The sequence below is a fragment of the Centroberyx gerrardi genome, chromosome 4 (genome assembly GCF_048128805.1).
Source record: "Centroberyx gerrardi isolate f3 chromosome 4, fCenGer3.hap1.cur.20231027, whole genome shotgun sequence".
NCBI classification, from domain to species: domain Eukaryota; kingdom Metazoa; phylum Chordata; class Actinopteri; order Beryciformes; family Berycidae; genus Centroberyx; species Centroberyx gerrardi.
The window spans coordinates 4,264,218-4,288,281 of NC_136000.1; the positions used below are offsets into that span (position 1 = coordinate 4,264,218).

General features: G+C 42.7%; 1 protein-coding gene across 3 annotated transcripts in view; it reads left to right on the forward strand.

Annotated features, from left to right (window-relative positions):
• The window catches only part of zfc3h1 (zinc finger C3H1-type containing), a 32,849-nt gene extending 9,688 nt beyond the window's left edge, over positions 1-23,161 (forward strand). For 2 of the 3 annotated variants that reach the window (XM_071904707.2, XM_071904708.2), the window contains exons 10-35: positions 1,325-1,462; positions 1,985-2,103; positions 2,676-2,822; positions 4,283-4,457; positions 5,005-5,133; positions 7,918-8,568; positions 9,669-9,778; positions 9,874-10,005; positions 10,098-10,219; positions 10,468-10,569; positions 11,365-11,493; positions 12,347-12,524; positions 13,024-13,210; positions 14,121-14,309; positions 14,585-14,822; positions 15,253-15,358; positions 16,097-16,295; positions 16,611-16,705; positions 17,166-17,273; positions 17,994-18,098; positions 18,243-18,402; positions 19,322-19,422; positions 20,309-20,410; positions 20,712-20,751; positions 21,823-21,885; positions 22,061-23,161. In XM_071904707.2, coding sequence (XP_071760808.2) covers positions 1,325-1,462; positions 1,985-2,103; positions 2,676-2,822; positions 4,283-4,457; positions 5,005-5,133; positions 7,918-8,568; positions 9,669-9,778; positions 9,874-10,005; positions 10,098-10,219; positions 10,468-10,569; positions 11,365-11,493; positions 12,347-12,524; positions 13,024-13,210; positions 14,121-14,309; positions 14,585-14,822; positions 15,253-15,358; positions 16,097-16,295; positions 16,611-16,705; positions 17,166-17,273; positions 17,994-18,098; positions 18,243-18,402; positions 19,322-19,422; positions 20,309-20,410; positions 20,712-20,751; positions 21,823-21,885; positions 22,061-22,198 — 3,963 coding nt within the window. In that variant the 3' untranslated portion in view covers positions 22,199-23,161. The remainder of the gene's footprint in view (positions 1-1,324; positions 1,463-1,984; positions 2,104-2,675; positions 2,823-4,282; positions 4,458-5,004; positions 5,134-7,917; positions 8,569-9,668; positions 9,779-9,873; positions 10,006-10,097; positions 10,220-10,467; positions 10,570-11,364; positions 11,494-12,346; positions 12,525-13,023; positions 13,211-14,120; positions 14,310-14,584; positions 14,823-15,252; positions 15,359-16,096; positions 16,296-16,610; positions 16,706-17,165; positions 17,274-17,993; positions 18,099-18,242; positions 18,403-19,321; positions 19,423-20,308; positions 20,411-20,711; positions 20,752-21,822; positions 21,886-22,060) is intronic. The other variant, XM_071904709.2, reaches the window with a different exon arrangement.
• The last annotated feature ends 903 nt before the right edge of the window (positions 23,162-24,064 follow it).

The window sequence follows — 24,064 nt, forward strand, 5'->3', positions numbered from 1 at the left end:
CCCGGAGAAACTCCTCAAAGATGAGCTGGAAGTGAACTTCATCACTCATCAACTCCCTGTATCAGAGATAAAAACTACTGGAGTTCAAAGAAGCAACGAGAGAGGATGCTGAGTTGAAATCGGTCATAAATGCAATTCAGAAGGGATGGCCAGACAAGCAGAGCCAGGAACCAGACAAGATCAAACAGTACTGGACATTTAGAGAGGAGCTATCATATTCAGACGGACTAGTATTCAAGAACTCAAAGTTGATAGTACCACACACACTGAGAAGCGAGATGCTCAGAAACATTCATGAGTCACACATGGGTATTGTTAAGTGCAAAGAACGAGCCCGAGATGTGCTCTTTTGGCCAGGCGTGGCCACGCAGATAGAAGAAGTCGTGGCACAGTGTGCTACATGCAACACACACAAAAACAGCAATCCCAAAGAGCCACATATTTGGTCGGACAAGAGCATATCGACCAACCAATCAACCAGAAGGTGTCAGCCCTACAGAATAGTGAAACTGGTTGGTGAATTTTGGGACTTACCAGCCGCTGTGGACAGAAAAGTTGGATTCCTGCCATGGAATAACTGAATATTCAACAAATCGTTTGAGTCTCATGGTTGAAACCTTTTAATTCTAATTGTTAATTTGAATGTTGCAGAACTAAAGATGTTGTAAATGTGCTGCCGGGACTCTTACAGTCCCTACCTCCTTTTTGTTTGAAGACACCAGATCAAGTTTGGATAGCTAATTGTGGTTAGATTAGCAACACAGTGCATTTTTACAATAATGAATATTTAACATGATCAGTGACTAAATACAATTCTAAATGGATTTGAAAGGCTGAAATACAATTCTTAAACAAAAGAATGCTAAGAACAGGTGAAGATCCCAGAAGTTTACTTGTCATGGTGACTTGGCCAATGAGAACAAATGGGGAAAACCCAAGATTTTATCGCAAAAATGACACATCACATCTAAACGATGCTATAGGCTTCACACTGCATAGCTGGTTAAAACATCAGGGAAAATGAACAGCTGTGTGTCTTAATTGATTGCATGACGTCAAGCACACGGCTCGTCTCAAGAACGAAAGAACAGAGAACATATCCTTGTAGTTTGAGAAGTTCATTCTTATGGGGAAACTTCTTCGTGATTTTGAGGACACGACTTGCCGTAATCACCTTATGTGTTAGAATTGAGAAGGCTTACAAAACATGAAATCTCTGTTTAAAAGCTGTTGAACTGTGATGCTGATGCCGACGCTCTCTCCTGACATTGTTTGCCTGTTTGTCGTTGTGTGTGTGTGTGTGTGTGTGTGTGCGTCCTCCCAGCTGCCCCGGCACAAGGCGGTCGTGGTGTCGCTCAACGATTCGGACGACAGCGACTCCGACATGGACGCCTGCAGCTCCACACAGGCGGTGTTCGGAGGACTGGAGTTCATGATCAAGGAAGCCAGGAGGACTGTCGAGGTGGGTGGCACTTCGAGGCTTGGAAAGTTATAGAAAATGAAAAAGGTTTTTAGAAAAGTCATTGCAATTTCTTTAAAATCTTTTGATTTCCAGCTGGTTTTAGGTGCTGACTGTCTGGCTCAGCTGCTAGTAGATCTGCTACCTTTTGAACAAATGACCTAAATTACAAATGTCCTGATTACATGTTTCCTTGGTAAGTCCTGTGAAGTCTTTGAGTAAACTTCCCTTCACTGAATGTTGACTGTAAGAATGAATGACAGACAAAAAACAGAAGAAATGCAAGTTACCAGTTATGCAGATTAGATTACAAAACCAAGGGGCTTGTAAAAACCTCTCAACTCTTGAGCAAACAAAAACATTTTATCCTTTGATCATCACGTCAGAGAACCTTACAGCTAGGGACATCACTTAATAACTTGGGGGGGGGGAGACAAATTCACTTCATTTATCTCTTCATGTTGTCTTTAAGCCTGACAGTGGGTGTGATGTGTGATTTGAAACGGGGTCTCTTGACATTTCCAGGCGGCGAAGCCCAAAGGAGCGTCGGGATCTGAGAAGGAGAACAACCCAGTCCGGACTCCAGAGGCTTTACCTGAAGCCAAGAAGACCGAGTACCGCCTGCTCAAAGAGGAAATCGCCAGGTACGGTGCGCTCACCAGACATCAGCGTTCCTGTGAAGCAGGGAAGCAAACACACCAGGGGTTATAAAGGAGACAGAAATGACAGGAAGTGACAGAAAGAATAAAGAGTGGAGAGAAGAAGAAGAAGATGGTGAAAGAAGAATTCTGGAAACTTCATAGACTTAATGCAAATTCTTTTTCAACATAGTTAAGAACAATGTTATTATAGTAAACTAAGGCGGAAATTAGCTGTTAATAAACATAGTTGTAAACTGAAATAAAAATAAAAACAAAACTTTGCGGAAGAACTAAAACTATCTTGGCTACGTAAAACGAACTAAAATGAAATAAAAATAGGCGTGAACGGGTTTTAGTTTTTGTCTTTTTGTTTATGTTCAGGGTAAAAAAGAATTTTGGACTGAATGCTAATGGAAAAATACATGTAAACATAATGTAAAAAATACCACTGCTACCAAAACTGCTACAACTTGAACCGTCTGTCAACAGCCATGTTCTCTGTTGAAGCGTCCCTGAGCCCCTCGCTGCCGACTGGTTAAAAGACTAAAATGTTCATCTTCTCTGCCCGGCCACAGCAGGGAGAAGCAGAAGCTGCTGAAGGAGCACAGCCACAGCCCTCGGAGCGCCGCCTCCCCGGCCGTCTCCGACTCTGAGGTCGACTCGGCGAAGGCGACGGCAGAGCTGCAGCTGACTGAAGCAGAGGAGAGGCTGAGCAAACACAGGTGAGGCCCCCGGCACAGGGTCAGGGATGTGATGAGGGAGGCTGGGAAGAAGCAGCAAGCACTGTTCCTTCACAGGTCTGGATAAGTGTGGGAAATTAGAAAACTTACAGGGCTTGAAAAGTTCTGGACTTCAGCAAAATTATGGAAAACTGTTCCTCTGCGATTCTGTTACACATATGAATGTAAACTTCATGTAACTGTAGACCCACTGTTGTTTCACATTGAGATATTAGCTATTATTAAGTTATACAGTGACGAGGTCTAGTCATATCACCCAAATAAAAAGGAATTGAGGTCTGGAGAAAGGATGAAATGGAAGATGTATTGAAACCATGGGCAAAATGCTGAGAAGTGAATGGTGTATGTTCAAGAAACCTGAAATACTTTCCAAAAAACAAACAAACCGGAAAATCACATTCCTGCAGGCCTCTTGGTGACAAAAATTCATGACTGGCTATTTACTCTAGATTGCTGCTGTTGGTTCTCAGTCCTGGTCCTCGGGTTTTCTATCCTGCTGGGGAGTTAATGATATTCACCTGGCATCCCAGGTGTAACTGAGTCCCTGATTAGATGACTAGAATGAAAACCTAGGGTCCTGAGGACAGAGATTGACAACCACTGGCATACTACATACCACATAAACATACTCGAACCAGGGCTTTACTTCACTAAAAACAACAACCCCACCTGTTGGCAATTGTGTGCCTCAACACCAGCAAGCTGAATCAGACCAGTAACTAGGGATGCACCGATGCCACTTTTTCAATGCCGATACCGATTACGAGTATGAAAGTTTAAGTATCGGCCGATACTGAGTTCCGATCCATTACTTTTACTGAACAGTGCAGGCTTACTTCCTTAGTTTGGGGTCAATGGACAAAATTGAGATAAAATCCTTGTTTTTCCCACTGTTTGAGAAATACAGGCTTCTATGTGCCACAAATAAAATCAATTTTATTTCTTACATGTTACTCATGGCTTTCGGTATCAGATTTTAGTCTTGGGTAAAATCTCCGATACCGATATTCCATTTTAGCCTGGTATCGGCACCGATACCAGTATCGGTATCGGTGCATCCCTACCAGTAACTAGTACAGGCTACAGGCATTCACAATAATCATCTTTTGCCTGTCTAATCAGAATCACTTTATTTGCCAAGTACAATAACTGTACAGGAATTTGTCCTGGTAACATTTGTATAGACGCATATCAATAATCATGCAGAAACAGAAGTACATACTGGCACATATGGTACAGGGAAAGCAGGACCTCACATTGAGTGCAAAGGGACAGAGCTAAATATACAACAGACGGTACATATCACTCCACATACATTAAGCATTCTATCACTAAATCCATTCAGGCAGCATGGCGTACAGTATTGTTGTAGCTGTTCAGAGGGATGGTGGAGGCAGTAGGATGCAGAGAAAGAAATGAACTCGTCTCCATCTGTCGCCCAGAGCCTTGCTGCAGAAAGACGAGGCCATCCTGCGGCAGCTGCTCCAACAGGAGCTGAAGAAGAGAGAGTCTCTGAAGGCGGCCGAGGCGAAGGTGGCCAAGCTGAAAGAGCAGCTGCTGGCGTCCGAGAAGATCGTCAGCGCCAACAAGATGCTCCTCAAGAAGCTGCAGGAACAGGTGGGTGAAACCGCTTCGGATCGACAGAAACCCTCAATAAACTGACCAAGAAGCCAACAGGTGTTTAACAGTAACCAGTAAGTCAGTACTGGAGTCCTTGTGGAGAACGCTCTTGCCAAATCTTCTTGGGGAGATTGAGCTTGCGTGCTAGCCCTTTATTACAAGCTTGTTTCAACGGACTTTACAGAGAATGAGCGTAACTAGATCTAACTGATCAACAATCAATCATAGAACAGAATGATATAGGACAAATATAAGGAAGCAGAACAAAGCACAAGACACACAAAAGCAGATTTTAGAAAGACACAATAGCCTACTTATTCTACACAGCCTAACCTATGCTCTACCAATTGAGCTAGGCAGACCATATACTGTAGATATATATATTTTTTGACTATTTCACCTTTTATTAGATAGTTCAAAGTAGAGAAAGACAGGAAAGATTGGGAGAGAGACTGGGATAACATGTGACAAAGGTCCTGGGCTGGTTTCAAACCCAGGACAGCACGTTTACATTGTACGCGCCATTTCCATTCCCTCTCTACAGGTGCATCGTGTTGAACACCGTGTGTCCATAAAGAAGAGCCAGGCCGTGAAGCTGGAGAGGGAGCTGGCTCAGGCCCAGGCAGCCGCCGGCAGAGGGCTGAAACGCCGAACAGACATCAACCAGCTCATGGTGAGCATCACACTGCGTCACACCTACCGTTTCCCTGAATCAGCGGCCTCCAAGTTCATTCATGCAATGAAAATGTTCATTTTTTTCGCACGGGAACCATTTCATCCTCTTCATTATAGGAGGGAATGTGTCCCCTGTGTCCCCCCTGCTTCCTACGCCTCCACAACACACACCTAGCGATAAATCAACCACCACAGATGATTTTGACAGTGATCAGTAAATAGGACGCCATATTTTCAGCTGACCAGTACAGCATGAAATCTGCTTTGTGCTAGGCCCTAGGTCCTTTCCTCGGAGGGTAAACAATGCTTTTAACCCAAAAGAGTTTCAGTTTCCCTGTCCCAAAATATTTATCCTTTGATTATCTGTTCTGGATTAGCTTACAGCACTGTGTTTGGCCCCTGATTTCAGATGGAAGACCCTATCAGGCCAGGCTGGAACCAACGCTGTCTAGCAGTGTTTGAGTCTCCCTTCACCATCTGTCACTGGTGGCCCAAAATGATTGAGCACAGGATAATATGATGTTACAATCTGAGGGCACAAAAGTTTGATATTATTTCATCATGAAAACACTGCCTTAAAAACGAAATGGTAGCAATGGAAACACTTAAAGTCGAGATGAAATGAAAAATGCCTTTTTAACCCTTTTAGATCACATCCCCGGTCATATTGTGCACCTATTTAACAATATATGCCAAAAAAAAACAAAAAACAATCAATTTCTTTGTATTCTTACATCAAAATTCAATCATGTTTTCTTCCTGTAAAACAAAATATGCCGTGTGCTTACATAAGCATGCCCATAACCAATTTCAACCAATAATATCATGACATCCACCCATCAATCAATCTTCAACTTTTAGCGCACAGAGCTAAGATTCATTAGTTAGCTAGCTAGCAACAGCATGGTACTTCGGTGTGTCTTCGGGTGTTATGACACGCCCACTTTTCAACGTTCAAATCCAATTCCTCCCAACGTTACGTCCCGCCTGTCTTTCCTGTTTCACTCGGAAATACGTCACGATACGGAAGTTAGATACTCTCGAAATGCCGTTTCATCTCGACTTTAACACAGTGGACCGCTATGTCAAAGTCAAAAGCCATTTGGGCTGGGCTAGTTTTGAAAATGTATCAGCTTGTAGTTATAAATCAGTTGTAACAGTGATCCAAAACACTGATAAGATTATGGGGACTACTTATCTTATAGTTGCTGATATATAACGTTTTACTGAATTATGTGAAAATGCTGTTCTATATAGGTAGAGTGGGGAAATGTTTTACAGTGTTACAAACAGATTAAGTTCCCCCTTATATTTGACCTCTAAGGGGAATCCTACCTATTTTAACACTTCACATTGTGAAAGATTTAAAATCTGCCCCTGCTCCATCGACCATAAACAGGGCTCTGGCTTTGTTGACCCTAAAGAGTTTTGTGAGTTCTTGCGCCCAAATGAGGTTTCAATTCTGGTTCATACCTGTTAGCAATGCTAGAATATAAACTAAAATATAAACTTTAAAATATAAACACATTTTGGTGTGTCATCTCTGCATTTGCATCTTATGGCTCCACAAAGTCAGTGTGTGTGGAGCAGCTCCTGACTTTACATCTCTGTGACTAAACAAATTCAAGGGTTTTCTCTGTGGTTTCTAGCTTTAGGAAGGAGTGGTGCATATTTACATTGACTAAGGCACAGAAATAATATTGTGAATTATTTAAATGGGTGGTATTCCCCTTTACCTCGCGAGTAAGAAGGTGCCAATCAAAAACCAACTTCATTCCGTCACTCGGTTATCTCCGTGTTTACCGTGTTTATCATCAGTAGTACAGTTATTAACGCCGGTCATTAAAAAAACTTCATTAAAAGCAATTTAACGAACTGGTGGCAGCTAACCTGACACATGTACAGTATCTGACGTGCTAAATAGGACATTTTGCAGCGCATTTTATACCGTATGCAGTATTTTTTTTTATTTAGCTGTTAGCTGGGTAGCAGTTAGCTTTAGCTTTAGCCAACATTCGTTAACATTATTTTGCTAGTGGCAGGCGGCTAACTTCAGCTAACGTTAGCTAACAGCTGAGATGTCTTGTCCTGCTGTGTAACGTTATTACATGACTTGGGATTTTGCATCCCTCTCAAAATATTAAAGTCCCCATGAAATGAACTCCCATTACTTGTACTTCCTAGTAAACAGAGTATCTTTCATGGTGACATCATCGTGTACCAGGAGGCGTAAATAAAAATTCCAACCAATAAAACATCACAGATTTTTTAATAGTCCCGCCTCTCAGCTCCTCCCATCCAATCAAACTGCCTTTCTCTCCCTAACTGATATTCCATTGGTTTAGACTTTTGAATGATCCCTCCCTGCGTTATGTCCCGCCCCAACATCCTGTTTCAACAGGAAATACATCAAATCAAGGAAGTAATGATGCTGTTTCATGGGGTCTTTAAAAGTTGGCAAGCTAATATAGTCTTGAATTGTAATTTTGTTTGCTGTTGAGTCTGTACACGCATTTCCATACCTTTCCAACAACTTGCTCTGTGAGAAAATTGTGCAAATTCGGTTTTGTAGTGACTTGGTTCACTTGGCAACATTTTCCCAACCTAATAACGTGAATCTTTCTTTTGCTATGACATGGCATCATTGGGATACTTAGGTGAATGACCGTGATGGATGAAAGTGGCACAGCTTAATTTTCAGAATGGACAAATGTGTAAAAGATTGGTTCAGTAAAATGAAACTTAAGTCTACATTTGTTTTTTTCTCCTTCTGATCCCTCAGCCCAGTAAGCTGCAGCGTGTGGACGGCGCTCCCCGCGGCTCGGAGCGTCACTTTGCGGAGCTCATCGCCCAGAAGCAGAGGCTGCAGCAGCTGGAGTCGGAGTACGCTCTGAAGATCCAGAAGCTGAAGGAGGCCCAGGCCCTGCGGAACCGGGGCAGCGTGTTGGAACCCCCCGCGGAGCCGCCTGTGCGAGCCTCCACCCCGCCCCACCTTCAGAGCCAGCTGCCGCCCCCCTCCGGCCCCTTCCCCTTGCCCCAGCCCTCCCTGCACGACCTCACCCAGGACAAGCTGACCTTAGACAGCGAAGACGTCGCCGAGGCTGAGGATCATGAAGCCGAGGCCGCGCCCGCACCCGCCGCCGCTGCCGCCGCCGCCGCTGCAGCCACAGGGACCCGCCGCCACTCCCTCCGTCAGTCCGGCTCCTTCACCAAACCCAAACTGGAGCAGCTGGGCTCGACCCCAGTTAAAGACAGCGGCGGCGCCAAGCCGGCCAAGGCCTCGCCTGGCTCCGCGGGGCCTTCGGAGATGTTCGCGGGGCTGGACCTGGACGCCCTGAAGCAGAGATACCAGCAGCAGGCGCGGCTGGGAGAGCTGCTGCTGACAGAGCTGCATAAAGTGGGAGAGGATGTGGAGAGCCCCACAGCTGGAAAGGTAATACCAGAAACTTGGGGGTGGAAAAAAATCTGCCAAAGGGTGAAAAACATTGACTTATTTTCAATGCAGTTTAACTCACTTGAAGAGTTTGAAAAAATGATTATGAATGATGAACAATATCACTTCATTTATTATTTTGTATTCTTGAAACAAGTTGAGTTACTTTGGATGCAAGTGAAATTTGATTTTAATTAGAGTGTGCTTCATACCCTGACATTCTTTGGATTGTCCAAAAAACTGAAGATACCCCGTGCACAGCAATGCTTCTCTTGTGGGTGCCAGCTGGTGCAGGGTAAACCACAGTAAACCAAAAAATCTATATTCCAGCGCACACCAGGATATTAGGATTGACACTATTTTATTAACAAATTACATTAAAAACAAAAAGGAGCGAACTACGCGTTTCGCATGTTGCTTCATCAGATTCGCTCTGTGCTTGATTGCCATCAGGTGTGTCTTTAAATAATCAGGCGCTGATTAGCGGAGAATCCAACAGGTTCACATTCCCCAATGCACTTCAAAAAGTTAACAATAATAGGCAATAGCAAATATAATTCTACCGTACAAAAATAGATATAAATATTACATTTCCATAAGATAATGAGATACAATTAATGTTAAGAGTACAAAATACATAGTCTGGCTATTTCATCTCTAATACTACAGAGGATATAGATCCAGAATGCATACATTTCCATAAGATAGAGTGCAAAGTAATATATCAAAAATAATAGAAAAAAGTAGAAAATATATATTGAAGAAAGACGGTACTATACAAAATACATAATACATTTCACCAAGATACATTACAAAAGTCGGAAGAGGTGAATACTATTACATAGTAGATATTAAATATACCTGTCTTAATAAGGGAGGGGAGGGAAAGGGGCTGTGCCAGAAGGGGTTTAGTGGCTCAACTTTACCTACGAGGTCACCTGTGGGCACAGAGAAACAATGTAGGTTAGACATACAAGCACAAGTTACAAAAATGAACTCAAGTCTAATGCCTCATTCATTCTTTGGATTGTGTTTGAACAGTCTTACATCTAAAACATTTTTCCTCCATGTGTTTTTATGTTTGTTTTCTCGCTCTACAGGTGATTGCGGTGGATGTGGATTCAATCACAAGCCAAGCAGGTAGCGCCGAGCTGAAGCCCGTTCCCTTCGGACCATATCGTAGCCCTCTCCTGGTCTTCAAATCTTACAGGTACACTCCACATTTCCAGGTTGTACTTTCACTTTATATAGATTTATTTAAAGTCTTTTGTTTAAAAAGTTTTATATCTTTTTTTCCCCCCTCAGATTTAGCCCGTATTACAGGACCAAGGAGAAGTTATCACTGAGCTCTGTAACTTACAGCAACACTATAGAACCGAAAAAGTGTTTCTGTCGGTTTGACCTGACGGGAACCTGCAACGACGATGACTGCCAGTGGTGAGTGGAGAAAACCTTGTTCAGATTCCCCCGACAGTCCTCTTCCTCTTCTGCATTGTTTAATGTGCGGTTCCTCTTCCCCTGCGCTTCAGGCAGCACATGAGAAACTGCACTTTGACTGGAAACCAGCTGTTCCAGGATATTCTGTCCTACAACCTGTCCCTGATTGGCTGTTCAGAGAGCAGCTCTGACGAGGAAATCAGTGTTTCTACAGGTTGGCCTTAAAACATTAATATCAATCAATCAAATCACATACATATTCTTATATGAAGAGATGCTTTCCAAAAAACTCAAACCTTATTATTTTATAAAGCAAGGACTTAAATTACCCACTGTACTTTAAACAATTAACCAGAATATGTTTTTTTTTTTGTACAGTCACTTTGTAACACATATGTTCTCAAATGGTGGATATCTCATTTTGGGACCAAACCATAATGCATTTTTCCGTCTCTTTTGTAGAAAAGTATATCAAGAAGCTGTTTGGCGCAAACAAGGACCGCATGGGAATCGACCAAAAGGCCGTTCTCCTCGTGAGCAAAGTGAACGAAAGCAAGCGGCATGGTTGGTGATCCATATCCTTATATTGATTTCAGCTTTTCTTTTAACGCTGATATTCTCCACACCTTTCCATCGATGCATTTGAAGAGTTAGTTTCCATAACACTGTATGTATTTGGAGGGGAGAGTGACTAAAATATTGTTACAGCATCACAAGGGTCCTTTGGGGTCTGTGAAATGTCCTCACTGCGTACATGCCATCGCAAAATCACACTACATAAAATTTTGAAGTTGGTTGCGCCACTTGACTTGACAAGTTCTTTAAGTAATAAAATACTTATGTGAAAGTTTTCCTTATTTATCAGCAATTGAACATAAAATTCTGCGCAAATTATGCAGGTTTGTTCTCTTCATGGATGTTCAGACAGTTGCACCACCTGACATTTTTGGACTTCGGAACACCGAAACTCCAGAAATTAATTGCATTTCAATAAAATGAAGTGTCCCATGAAGCAGATTTTGTAGAATAATTGGATATATTACATGTTTATTCGATATTGCTTGGAAAATAATGGATTTGGACACAAAAAATGCATATTTGTCATTGACGCATATTATGAATTTTGGACAAGAAATGACCTAACCTAAAACTCAGCACTCAATATTGCTAAAATACAGATCATCCAGGCTATAAAAATGTTGTGATTTTGTCAACCGAGACTTGAGCTACTCTTTAAAAACTACCCCAATTAGTTTTAATTTGGTGCTGTACATTATTTTGTAAGATTAGGTGTCACTTTTTTTCACAGTGGATTCACATTGTGGAACTAAACTCTTGTAATCTCCTCTCCTCTTCCAGTCCCTCCCTACACCACATGTAAGGACATGAGGAGGTGGAGGCCCAAGCCGGCGGGGCAGACGAGCCCCAAGCCTGCGGAGGACAGCGAGGACGAGGCGATAGGCGGCGGTCTGGCAACGGGGAAATATGGTGAGGAAGACTTTTACCGGCAGGTTCCTGTGGTCACGGAAAAAGAAAACGTCCTGGGATTTGAACATGTTATGGAAAAATGCTACAGATTCAAAACGTTTTGGAAATGTCATGAAGATTTGTTCATTAGCTTGTTTTTTTTCAATTAGTCAAGTGTTTTAATATTAAGCTTGGCTGCTAGTAGATCTAGTTTATAAGGAATAATAACAAATAAGACATTTTCCTGGTTATGTAAGTCCCAATTGTGACAACTCTTGGGACATTGAAGTCTATTCGAACAATGTGACGTTTCAAACTGGATGCGGACAAGAACTGGTCAAGGAAATTGCACTTTTGTATGTAAAGGAATATGTCGTGGAATATGATGAGCAAAAGATGTGCAGGAATGCTGTAGAAGGAGCGAGTGAAAAAGTTTGTCCATTATATTGTCCTAAAGTTAATTCATCTTCACTGTGCTTCAGACTCAAATTGGAAGGGTCTCTGCACTCAACAGGATACCAAGAAGAAGAAGAGAATACCGATATTTCAGCATTCAAGCCATTTTCGTTGTCTTTGGGAACTTCCCCTTTAAATAGTTTCTACCTTGGCAGGAGTACCCGATGCTATTTGACATGGACGATGACTTAAATGCTGAAGCGTTTGTTCTCTTTTCCTCTTTGCAATGAAAATAATCATTTTTGTATAGTCTGACAGTTTTGGCATCACTTTGTGCGCGGAGTCCTATCAAATCCAAATGACTTCTGATCTCTAATCACAGCGCTTGCTTCAGCCCAGCGGCTCAGAACAGCTGGGTGCTTCGCTCATGACAGACTGGAGATAAATCGCTCATGACTGCGTGTTTATCTCCTAACAGACGACTGCTGCAAGACCAGCCTGTCTGCCCTGGATGTGTGCGTCACGTCAGAGGACAAGCGCTATTTTGTGAGTGAGACGGACGACATATCAAACCTGGAGAGCAGCGTCCTGGAGACGCCCCGGGACGCCCAGCTTTGGATCAAGCTGGCCTTCAGATACCTCAATCAGAATGAAGTGTAAGTGGCCAAACATCTGGGCTGATGTTCACTGATTCCCACTGACTTGCGATGTGGCGTTTGCTGTGATTTTTATGTTGCAGGGGTTCTTGGGAGTATGCATGTCCCCCATGAGGAAATCGAGGCAGACTATGGATCAGTCTTCATCTGTTCATTTGTTTGTTGGAGGGGGATTGCATCAATCATGGGGGGAAACACGTATTTCTATTTTAGGCTCCACATCTGTCACTGTTTTGGTCCCAGTTATGGTTCTAGCGCAGGTTGCAAAAATTGTAAAAAATCACAATGAAATGAAAAATGGCCTTTTCACCGTAACATACACCTATTTAAAAAAAAAATCATTTTTATTTGCTCATGTTTTGATATCTAAATCCCTTTACTTTTACTTCCAGGAAAGCGCTGTATTTTTAGTGGTTACACTGGAAGGCGTACATAATAATTCCAACCAATAATAACATCACAGATTTTTGAACAATCTGATGTTGTTCCTCCTCTGTAGCTCTGCGTCGGAGTGCCTGGACGCCGCCTTAAACACGTTGTCTCGCGCTCTGGAGGACAACTGCGACAACCCAGAGATCTGGAGCCACTACCTGTCTCTGTTCTCCAGACGAGGCAGGAGGGAGGAAGTCCAGGAGATGTGTGAGATGGCTGTGGAGCACGCACCCGACTACCAAGTGTGGTGGACCGTAAGTCCTTTACACGCGATGAAGATCCGTTAACACTTTCCAAAGGCTTTATTCCAGAGTATTAAGTTGTATTAATGCCACTAGACATTGACAACGCTGCAGTGTTGGTACACCATGGAAATCTCCCAGATGCATAATGGAGCCTATTTACTACTTACTAAGCTGGGTACCTACAACTGTTTTATTAGCTGTTGTGGTACATTGTTTATACACTTTATACTCTTATTGTGTTCTTAATAGGGTTTGAACGATGGGAGATTTTAAAGGCCTTTTTAGACTGAAGCTTTTTCATGCCAAAATTACAAGGATTCAGTGTTCGCCTCAGAATTTGCTTCTTGTCAGGGTGAAAAAGCCTCTGAAACAGCATTTAGACCATCATGGGACACTAAAACTCTCCATTAAAACCCAGACTAATGAAGTTCTGTTAGCAGATCTTTAAGGCAGAGTGACCCACCACACCTACTCAATGGTAGGGGATCTCTGGGAAACATTAGACCTTTCTATGAAGAATTAATTTACAAAAACATTATTGAACAATGAAATAAAATAAAATGTGGCAAACAATTAAAAATGCCATTGCTTGCAAGTTTTACAGACTGTTGAGTGTTGACAACATTGAGTGGTCGATATCCAATATTTAATAAAATATCAAAAGTATATTGAAAGTATACCAGTATATAAAAAAACCCTGATAAATCTGTCTAACCCTAGTTGTACTCTTGTAAGTACTAAACTTTCCCTGTTAGGGAGAGTTTCATTAAGCACTTGGAGTATTGTTGTGCACAATACGTATCCATAGGTTACAGGGTGACACACTGTAATAAAGCCATAAAGCCAAAAATCATTCTTCATTGTATATAGTTAATGTCTCAATTTTGATTTCTCATATACATCGATCATTTGTCCCCAGTATTTGAACTTGGAGATCTCCTTCGAGGGGAAGGACTACGTGTGTGACCGCCTGCTGCAGTATCTGCTCACTGTGGCGTCTTCTGACATCACAGAAAAACTCTCCTTCCAGCTGATGGAGGCTCTGCTCTACAGAGTCGACCTCAACCTGTTCACAGGCAGGATGGAGAGCGCCCTCGCCATTTTACAGGTAAAACAGAACAAACGACGACAGTAATAATATGTAAAAAAAAAAACAATAAATCAAAAAGAAACAGTTGAGAGTAAAAGCAATCATTTAGAAGCAGTTACAGAAGTGGGGAGGTTTAAAATGCACACAGCAGTTGAATACTAATTGGTGGACGGCAGACTTGCCTAGTGGTTAAGTTTGATCCCGTGATCTCAATTGACCACTCTAGTAAAGAGCTGAGTCCCCTTTCAATTGAGTACAACTAAAATAATAATTTATATCTCTGATTATTCCAGAATGCCTTGAAATCGGCCAGTGAGAGGAGCATGGCCGACCACCTGACGGCGAGCGACCGGGCCTTGGTCTGGCTCTCCTACATCCACCTGACGGAGTTCGACCGCCTGCCGTCCAGCCTGTTCAACCCGGCCGACTCCAGCCCGTCCCGGCTGGTCAGCAGGGAGCCCTTCCAGCTGCCCTGGCGCACGCCGCGGGACATCAGCACGCCGCCCGACATCCTCATCGCTCTGTTCGAAGGTACGGACAGCCGCAGGAAGCAAAGCTGCAGGGTGACGCCTGCAAATCCTGAGAGAATATGGCAGAGTGTCAGTATGTGAATCAGTCACATTTCTAGGTTTGATAATTCATACTGCTTGATATTTTTATCTTCCGCTACATGATAGAAACTGAATACGCCACTGGTTCCCCCTATAGAGTAGATGATCTGATTCGATTTTGGAGCACCTTGCTGCATAAATTAGCATATTAATGAGGAACAAGGCATAGTTGTGTTTTTTGGGACAGACACCTCCCATTTCTAATAGAGTTCATTCCTGCAAATAGAAACTGCAGCCTCTTGCAATATGGAAATTACAATTTAGATTTTTGTGTGATTACTTGTGGGAAACGCTCCCTTTTTTTGTCTTATCCTGATTCCACCCCTGATAATGGTGTTTTTCCTCGTTAGATGCCATCCATCAGTGCAGCGACGAGGCTCTGTCGCCGGGTGAGAGGACGCTGGCCTGCATGCCTCTCCACACCAACCTCATCTTCCTCAACAAACTCCTGGAAAGGTGAGCTGGCTGCTGCTGCTGTCTGCGGTTTTGGAGGGTTTTTGTAGATTGGTTGTGCCTGCACAAAGGAATTCACCATTTACCAGTTAAATCCTAGCATGACTTATTATTGGGCCAATAGTAAAGTAAAAGTCTATAGGCACTATAAGTACAGGTCAAAATTTTGAATTCAGACATATCGGAGTTAAAAATCTCAGACACCACTTGTCTGATTTTGGCAAAACTTGCAGGGATGATGCATTTTGACACTGTCTTCTGGCATGTATAAAATACACAAATAATTGGCCGAATGGAGACGCTATAGTTAAAGGTCAAAATCTCAAACTTTGACAGGAGCTTCACCTGCTGCACCACTGCTCCGATTTTGATGAAACCTGGAGGGATGATGCATTTTGTTACTGATTGGCCCAAAGGAAGCCTGCATCATTTATGGGGGGGGTTGACATGTTTCACTTGTTTTTTGGATATAAGCTGCAATGATTTGTGATACATGTGGGCGTGGCCTTTGCTACATCATTTCTTTTGCAGTGCTTAAACATTTTCCAAAAGGTGTGTGTGTGTGTTTGGGAGACAGAGGCTAAGTTTTTTCTCTTTTAGGATGCTGTCTGAAACAAAAATTGTAGCCTCTTGGGATTTGCAGTTGTCTATACTCCAGTTTTTTTTTTCAAATTAATTGTGTAGCCCTCCCTGCTGTAACAACACTGTAGTGACAGCTGTTCTCATCGTGTGCCCCTCGAGGTTCGACGTTGGTATCCAGCTGTGTGAGGCTCTGCTGGAGTTTTGCCAGGAGTCCTGCACCCTGCGCGACGCCCTGGCCGACCTCCACATAGGAAAAGGTGACGGCGACCAGGCGGTCAGCATGTGGCTTCACGCTCTGGCAGAGTGTCCCAACAACGCCGAGGTCTTCTACCACTCCTGCAAGTTCCTCATGGCTCAGGTGAGTTCTTAACACTGTAGGTAGATTTGTGTCTGATTTTCATTCACTCTGTTGCAGTAAGTGGTTTAATAACCACCTGGTCTCTTAAAGTAGCCCTGGAGAGTTTCATGTTGGAAAATTTGCCTTGGGCATCATTATGGTGGATTTAAAACCAGTCAAGATACATATTACTTGTACATAAACTTATACTGCTTACTGCTGGTTGCTTGTAATATGAATTTAAGCATATTCTCCTGTTGCACTCACTCTGGATAAAGCTTAAACTGTAAAATATAGAAGTTTTACACTCAGTTTTCCTGTCGTCCTCGTCCACAGGACAAGTCCAGCGCCGTCGTCCCGTTGTTTCGAGGATTCATCCTGTCTCTCTGTGAGGATGAACAGAGTCAGAAGCAGCCTATGGACGTTCTGCGGTAGGTTCTCTGCAGAATTTATTACCCCTAATATGAAATAAACATTGCAGCAAGGCACGCCTCCAGTGTGGGGAATCAACAGCAGCCATCAGGCAAATAATGGTGAATTTTGGCTGAGGGTTGTAAATTTGGCCAGCCTACAGCCACTCTGACAGATAACCAGGCATCTTTTGGCGGTTCCTGTCTATTCTTAAAAGTGTTATTTTGCTGGTAAAATACTGAAAGTACAAAGGGAATTTTTTAAGCCATCAGCCACTGTGACCTATGGACAGAAAAAGGCAAAATAAGTAGACTGAATAATGGGAAGTGGGGAACATAACGAAGAGAGTCTGTTACTTGGTGAACATGTTTGTTTGTTTCCTGTGGTAAATGCATCTAAAACATGGTGAGAGAATGGTTGCTGTCGGCCCAGTGTGTGGAAGACTTGAACTTTGTTGAGTTGTCTCTGTTTTGTTGGTAGGCACATCCTCGGCATTCCCACTGAGGAGATCCTGCGAGGCCCGATCATCAAAAAGGACCTCGAGGAGCAGCTTACCCATCAGATGCCTTACCTCCATCTGGTTCACTGGTGTGTGTCGCTCTGCTCTGTGTGTGTGTGTTTGTTGCTCCACAATATCTACTGATGTGTTTACGTCAAGATCCTTACAGTCAGAAAATCATACTGCAACTTGTAACTTTGTAACATGAGGTTACAACTTTTTAAGCTAGGTCATTTTGCTTTTCAGCACTGGAAAAAATGGTCTGTTGGTGAAAAATGAGATCCTACAGGTTAGAGCTGGCTCAGTTTAAATGTGATGAAAGAAGTCTTTTTCTGCGGCAGAGAAACAACAGCCATGCAGCGTGAGTTGTAGGCCACGGATTCTGCACCGAAACATTGGGCCATGGAAATCCTTGAAAGTTTGTGGATTTGAGAAAAGTAAATTAAGTCCTTAAAGGTTTTTTTAAAATGAATTGATGGGAATTGTGCTTCAGGATTACTGCTTGAAAATATACTTGAAATTGTAGGTTAAGTGTGTGTTGACACCCCAAGCAACTCGACAGAAGTAGATGTAAATTGTAGTCTATTCAGATGCATCATAGCTAGAAAGATTTCTTGATTCAAAGCGTGACTCAGCTTTAAGATGCAGGATGGTTAAACAGCCGGTAACCAGAGGGTCACAGGTCCGATCTCTGCAGCCAGTGTGTCCTGTAGAAATATCCTTTAAGAAGACACTGAACCCCTACATGGTCACTCGGCTAAATGCCTCAAATTTTAAATGTAATTGTACAAATTGTCATCCTTCCCCAGTCGCTGGCAGTGGCTGCATGGCACTGCAGAGGAGACGGTGGACGCCTTCGAGAGAGCGCTGGGATCAGCCATGCAGCAGGATGTGCTTCACAAACTCTGGATGGAGTGAGTCTCACATGCACTAAGTTCAACAGCTTGAGTGTGTTTTCATATTCAGTATTTATCTACAATCCTTTCATGATTTAGCGATGAATTGTTTTCTTGGGGAAAAATACCTGGTGTTGATGCTCAACGCTGTTTTCTCTCTAGCTATCTGCTCTTCAGCAGCAGTCAGCAGGCCGGCCCGGCTCACAGCCAGTCCCGGCTGTTTTCAGATCTGGTGCAGCGCTGTCTGGGCACCGTCCCGTCCCGGCTGGAGCTTCCCTTCAGCCCGGCGCAGTACTGGAGCTGCTACCGCTTCCATAACAAGGCAAGGAAACTCCGCCTCTGCTTGGCTTCATGCTCCCGTCTGTCAAAATAATCATAGTAGGTTTCAACTGATATGGGCGAGGTGAGTTAATGGCTTTAAATTTGATGATTTTAATGCCAAAAAAATGCTTGTTTAGTTTTTCCTCTAGAATTTGTCAGCATTTAGAGCACAGGACACTAAAACTTTCTACTGTACCTATTCAGTAGTAGGGAAACTCTGGGATACATTAGACCTTTAATTAAAAAATAAACTTACAGAAAACATAATTGCACAATTAAATAAATCGAATGCACAAAGACAACAAAATGTCATTGCAGGATTTCCAGACTGTTTTTATGCAGCTGTGGTCAGGGAGGAACCTCCGTCATATCAGCATTGACCGACATCTGATATTTAATAAAAGCCCAATATTGGCCCGATGTATCAGTCTAACCCTAAATGATAGCAATTATTATAATGATAATTGACTTGTAGAAAACAGTCATTTACATAGATTAATCTACAGTTGAAGACATAAAACAGCAGAGGTTATTTAGGAAAGAAAAAGAAAATAAAAGCAGAGATAATGCAATGAAAGACAAAAATATAAAAATGTGAATTAAAAGCCATGCTGTGACACATTAGGTAACAGCATGCCTGGTCTTACTTACTGCACTGTGTAATTATAATGGTTTGTGTGTGTTAGACCTGTGTGTTTAAAAATTTCTTGTGCCTTTAACTTTTATTTATCCAAGAAAGGTTTGAGCACCATGCTGTTTTTCAGCAGCGTCCTGCTTCACATTCATGCAGTTCCACACATTCACACAAGGGAGCTGCTCAGTGCAACCGCTGAAGCAGCTGGAGGTTCAGGCGCCTCGACAGCAGTAGTTGAGGGAGGGGAGAGCATTACTCACTCACTCGCTCTTCATTGGCTCTTCAGGTGGTGAGTCATTACCTGAGCTGTCTGCCGCAGTCCCAGCATGCCCTTGTCCTGGAGAGACTGCGATACGCCATGCCTAACAACACCGAACTGAGCCTGAGGTACAGAATCTCTTTCCACCAAGTGAAATTAAAGTGCAGGAATTTCTCTGGGTGACACTGGTGCAGAGACAGAGCGACAGCAGCATACTGACACATTTTATATGAGGTTATACCTGCAGGCAAATGGGAATATGTGCTTAGCTGCATACTTGTCGCATTTAGGCTGTGGCAGGCAGGGCTGTTGGCTGTAGCAGCCACTTTTCAGCAGGTAAACAACCATCTTTTGGGGCTACTGTCCTCTACATCGATTTCATCAGATTTGATTATAGCGTACAAGACACTGTGAAAAAACGTCAAACAAAAGGTATAATACTGAAAACATAGAATGCATGTTGCCCATCTACAATTCACCCTCAACTTACATTACAAACAATGAATTTCAGTATCGTAGTGTCCAATATCTCATTCAGAATTCAAAATGAATAAGGATTCCTTCCTTCCTTCCCACAACTTAGAGATACTGTATATTGAGCAGTGTCATGGTTTCTAAACGGGTATTGTGACCACCCTCCATCAGAAATAAATCACATTGAATTATCGCACAACAAATTTCTCAAATCATTATAGAAAGGGCAATAAAACAAAGTGAAGTTCATTTTCAATCTCATTTAAGCCACAGAGTGAACATAGTCGCCCTTCCTCTGGAGTGTTACTGTATCGTCCACTTTCAATAGCAAGGGGTATTGTACCTGATCTGTGCACATAATGATCTTTTACCTTTCGTTAGATTGTGACAAATTCATTTTTCTGATAGAATAATGAAGTTTGCGGTCCTCTACCCACAGTAGCCAGTGAATAAAACAGTTAGTTGGTAGTGCTGAGTGCAGTTTGTTGGTGTGCAGGTGTGTGATGTGCACTCGGTCAGTGTTGCTGTGTCACCGTACAGGTTGCTGCACCAAGAGTGGCAGGACGGAAACATTGAACATCTGAAATTCCAGGCCAGGATGTTGAGCAGTAGCGCTCCAAAGTGTTTGGCAAACTGGAAAATGTAAGTCCAACAGAAACTTAAAAAAAAACAAAAAAACCTTGCTATGATGAAGATGTCAGTCTTTTCTTAAGTTTTAGCAATTTGCACATAATCGGTACAAGATGAAAAATTTTACAGATTGTGCAGGTGAAATGTACAAAACCCAAAGGGCTTAAAAACATCTCTCCTCAAAATGAAGGGAAAAAAATCATCACATGCTGTTGGTCAGGTTGTGTTCCTGCTAGCTAACGCTGTGTTAAAGATCTCTGGGAGTTTTGCTGAAGCGAAGCTGACGGCTTGTTTCTGCTGTGTTTCCCGGCAGAGCAATAGCTGTGGAGAGGGAGCTAAAGGAGCAATCTGAGGTGAGTTAGAGGCTGAGGGGATGTGCGGGGCGTCGGGGTGGAAGGTCAGTGTAGCGGAGATGATTTACACCAACACAGTGATAGGCACAGATTGATGCAGGAATGGACGAGTCGACACTATCATGACAACCTGGTTCCAGACTCCTGAATCGCGTCCCGCCCACTCTTCAGGTTTTGTCGAGTGATTCAGAGAGTCTGGTGTCAAGAGCTTCTTCTCGCTCTGAGAAACAATCGAGCCAATCGGCGCCTTTGTGGGCGGGACTAAAGTTTGAACCGTTTGCGCAACAGTTTTTCATTGGCGTTTTGGGGGAATAGATTTGTTGAAATCCCCTTAACCGACAAATTTGTCTTTGCGAAGACGATATTTTTGTCAAAATCGGCCGACATTCTTGGTGAAGTTGGTAAATCGTTGGCTAACCATGGATGTAGAGGCCGACTGGCTGCAGCATCAGGGTGACTGAAGTAACATCAGAGCGATCAACATCACTAGTGATTGATAAAGGCTTTTACTGAAACCCAATTCGGCCTTCAATAGAAATACATAATGTACTCCTGTTTTTTTGGAGTGCTGCTGTTCCCATGTTTTTTTTTTGTGGAATATTTTTGTGAGTTACACTTTAGTTCTTGCTAAAGCGCCCGTCCAGAAGGATATAAGAAGAGGATAGGAACGCCATATTTTAATTTTTTAATTTTTTTTGTCTTCTGTCTGTTCAGCACTGTCCCGACTTCTCGTCTGTCAGTGTGGCTTTCTTGGCTTCCCGTTACCTACCTGACCCAACTGTTCATAATCATGATCATTTCATTTTGTCGAATCTGATTTCTTCCCCTACAGGCTTTTTTGTCACTGTTCACAAAACAAAGTGTAATGTACGGTGGTTTAGAGTTTGGGTGTTTGTAGGATGACACATGACTAAAACCTCTGACTTCATTCCACAATCTTTGTTTTTTCCTGTCCTTGTCCTCCGCTAAACTGACACACTGCTCCGGCGTTTGGTGTTGTTTTGTTTTGTTTTGTTTATTTTTTTTCCCTCCCCCCCCCCTTTTTTTGTTTTGTTGTTTTGGTTTTTGTAGGTGCGACTTCTCTATCAGCAAGCCCTCCAAAACCTTCCACTGTGTGCCGCCCTTTGGAAAGATGTAATTTGCCCCCTCAGTTTCTCTTAACACTCATGACATGCAAACACATAACACACATACCAAACAAATTTGACTTTTTGTTTCTGTTGTTGCACCAGACCAGTGTACACGCATGTTCACCTGCTACCCTTCCCCTCCCCTCCCCCTCCTTTCTCTCTCTTTTCCCCCTTTCCAGCGTCTGCTGTTTGAAGCTGCTGAGGGAGGTAAAACAGATAAACTGAGGAAACTTGTTGACAAGTGTCAAGAGGTGGGAGTGAGTCTAAGCGAGCCCGTAAATTTAGGCCCGGGCAGAACGCAGGGAGAGGATCACTGACGCTCACTACCATTCCTCAGGTCGACCCTCTCTCCAACAAATAATAAAAACAAAAAAAAACATCAGATTGGCGCTAGATTATTCAATCAGACCAGACTAATCAGACGGCCACTGCCTAGGTAAACCAGAAAAAAGGGGGGTCTGGCTGCATTAGTTGCCTCCCCCCGTCCTGCAGCGCCGCCTTCGCAGGCCAGGAGGCGCCAGGAAGCGAGGAACGCTCACCATGGAGACCAATTAACTCCCTCGAATGTCCAAAACTGTCTGGGCCCGCTTATATCACCTTACATCACGTACGTAAGTATAGACCCTGCTAAGTGACACAGTCTTGCCTTTTTCCCCTGTATTTAATTTACGTGTTCCCTATTTTGTTTTTCCCGTACTGTCACTTTTCATTTGGATTTTATTTTCCTTTTTTTTTTTACCCCGGGGCTTGGCGTTGGGATGGACCTTGACATCTCACTGTGGTGTTTAATACCTTGTGTGTTTTAAAGGATGTTTTCCCCCTGTAGTGATGCTGCAACAACTGTACTTTATGTCTTTCTTTGTTCCGATGTCTCCCGAGGAAAGAGATTGAGATTTCACCATTTTGTTTAACTGATCAAAAACAAACAAACTGAAAATTGAAGTCCATGTGGAGCATGGCTGCCTGCTAGTATTCTATTTGGCCTTTCCATTGTCCCTTTGTATTTGTGAGACTGCCACAGAGACTGATGAACGCTGTGACTGTCCTCTGCCAGCCGACCAACGGGGAAGGCCCTTTAAACGCATTTCACTAGTAGTCAAGGACGAGACAGTCAGGACCTCGCTAACATGTTCTCATGTGCAATTTTTTGTCTTTTTTTGTCAAAATTCTATTATACAATGATTAAAGAGTATTAGCAAGGAGAGGAGAATTAAAGTCCTTCCACTGTTGTTTTTGTATGTCCGATTCAAATGTTTATATTAAATTATTTTCTAAAGAAAGATGAGATTGTTCTGTGTTTTTATTGTGTTGTAAGACTCCTAATATTTATTACAAGATGCAACGTATTGCTGCTGTTGGAGGGAAAAAAAGCACAAAACTGCAATTGCAACTTGAATTGAAAGTTTACATTAATGTGTTGGGTGAGTTTCTGTAAAACTCCATTATAAGATTTCAAGAATGGAAGCGTTTTTCACTCTCGAAGATGTTAATTTTGCAGATGTGTGGTTTTTGCCCAACAGCAATATGCCATTTGCTGTCCTATAATCACACCTACACTTTTACACATTACACTTTTAGCATTGGTGACTCCAGTGGGAATTGAACCTCTGACCCTGGCAGCGTTGGTGCCTCGCTCCATCCAGACAGAAGAGATGGAAGAAGACCAGACCAGTGACAGAAACCAGTTTTGTCATAAAAATCCAATGCATTTACTGAATACACAAGGATTAAATTATATATCAACATATGGGCTTCTTGGATCAGAACGTCTTATTGGCATATAAACTGATTTCAGCTGCACTGGCGACACGACACAAAGCAGAAACGTATTTAAATCCTGTGTTGCTGCGATCCTGATGACAGCAGGGGAGCAACAAAGTATTAGAAACTCCTTCATAATGTTGACTTGGACTCTTCTGCACAGTCCAGGTCCCAAATACCTCAAAGCTTAAAAATCCTTTAGTCTGTATCCTCCCTTTTTAATTTCTGAAGTGGATTTGACAGATGAAATCAACAAGGCAGCTTCAGTCTCTCAGTCGGTACATTTCATGGGAGCAGCAAGTGTTGAAGGTCTTTCTAATGGGGACTTTGGTTTTACAGTAAGGCATGAAACATAACATACAGTAAAGAAAGTGTTCAGAAACAGAAGGCACAATGAATAGAGCAGAAAGTTAAGTGATATC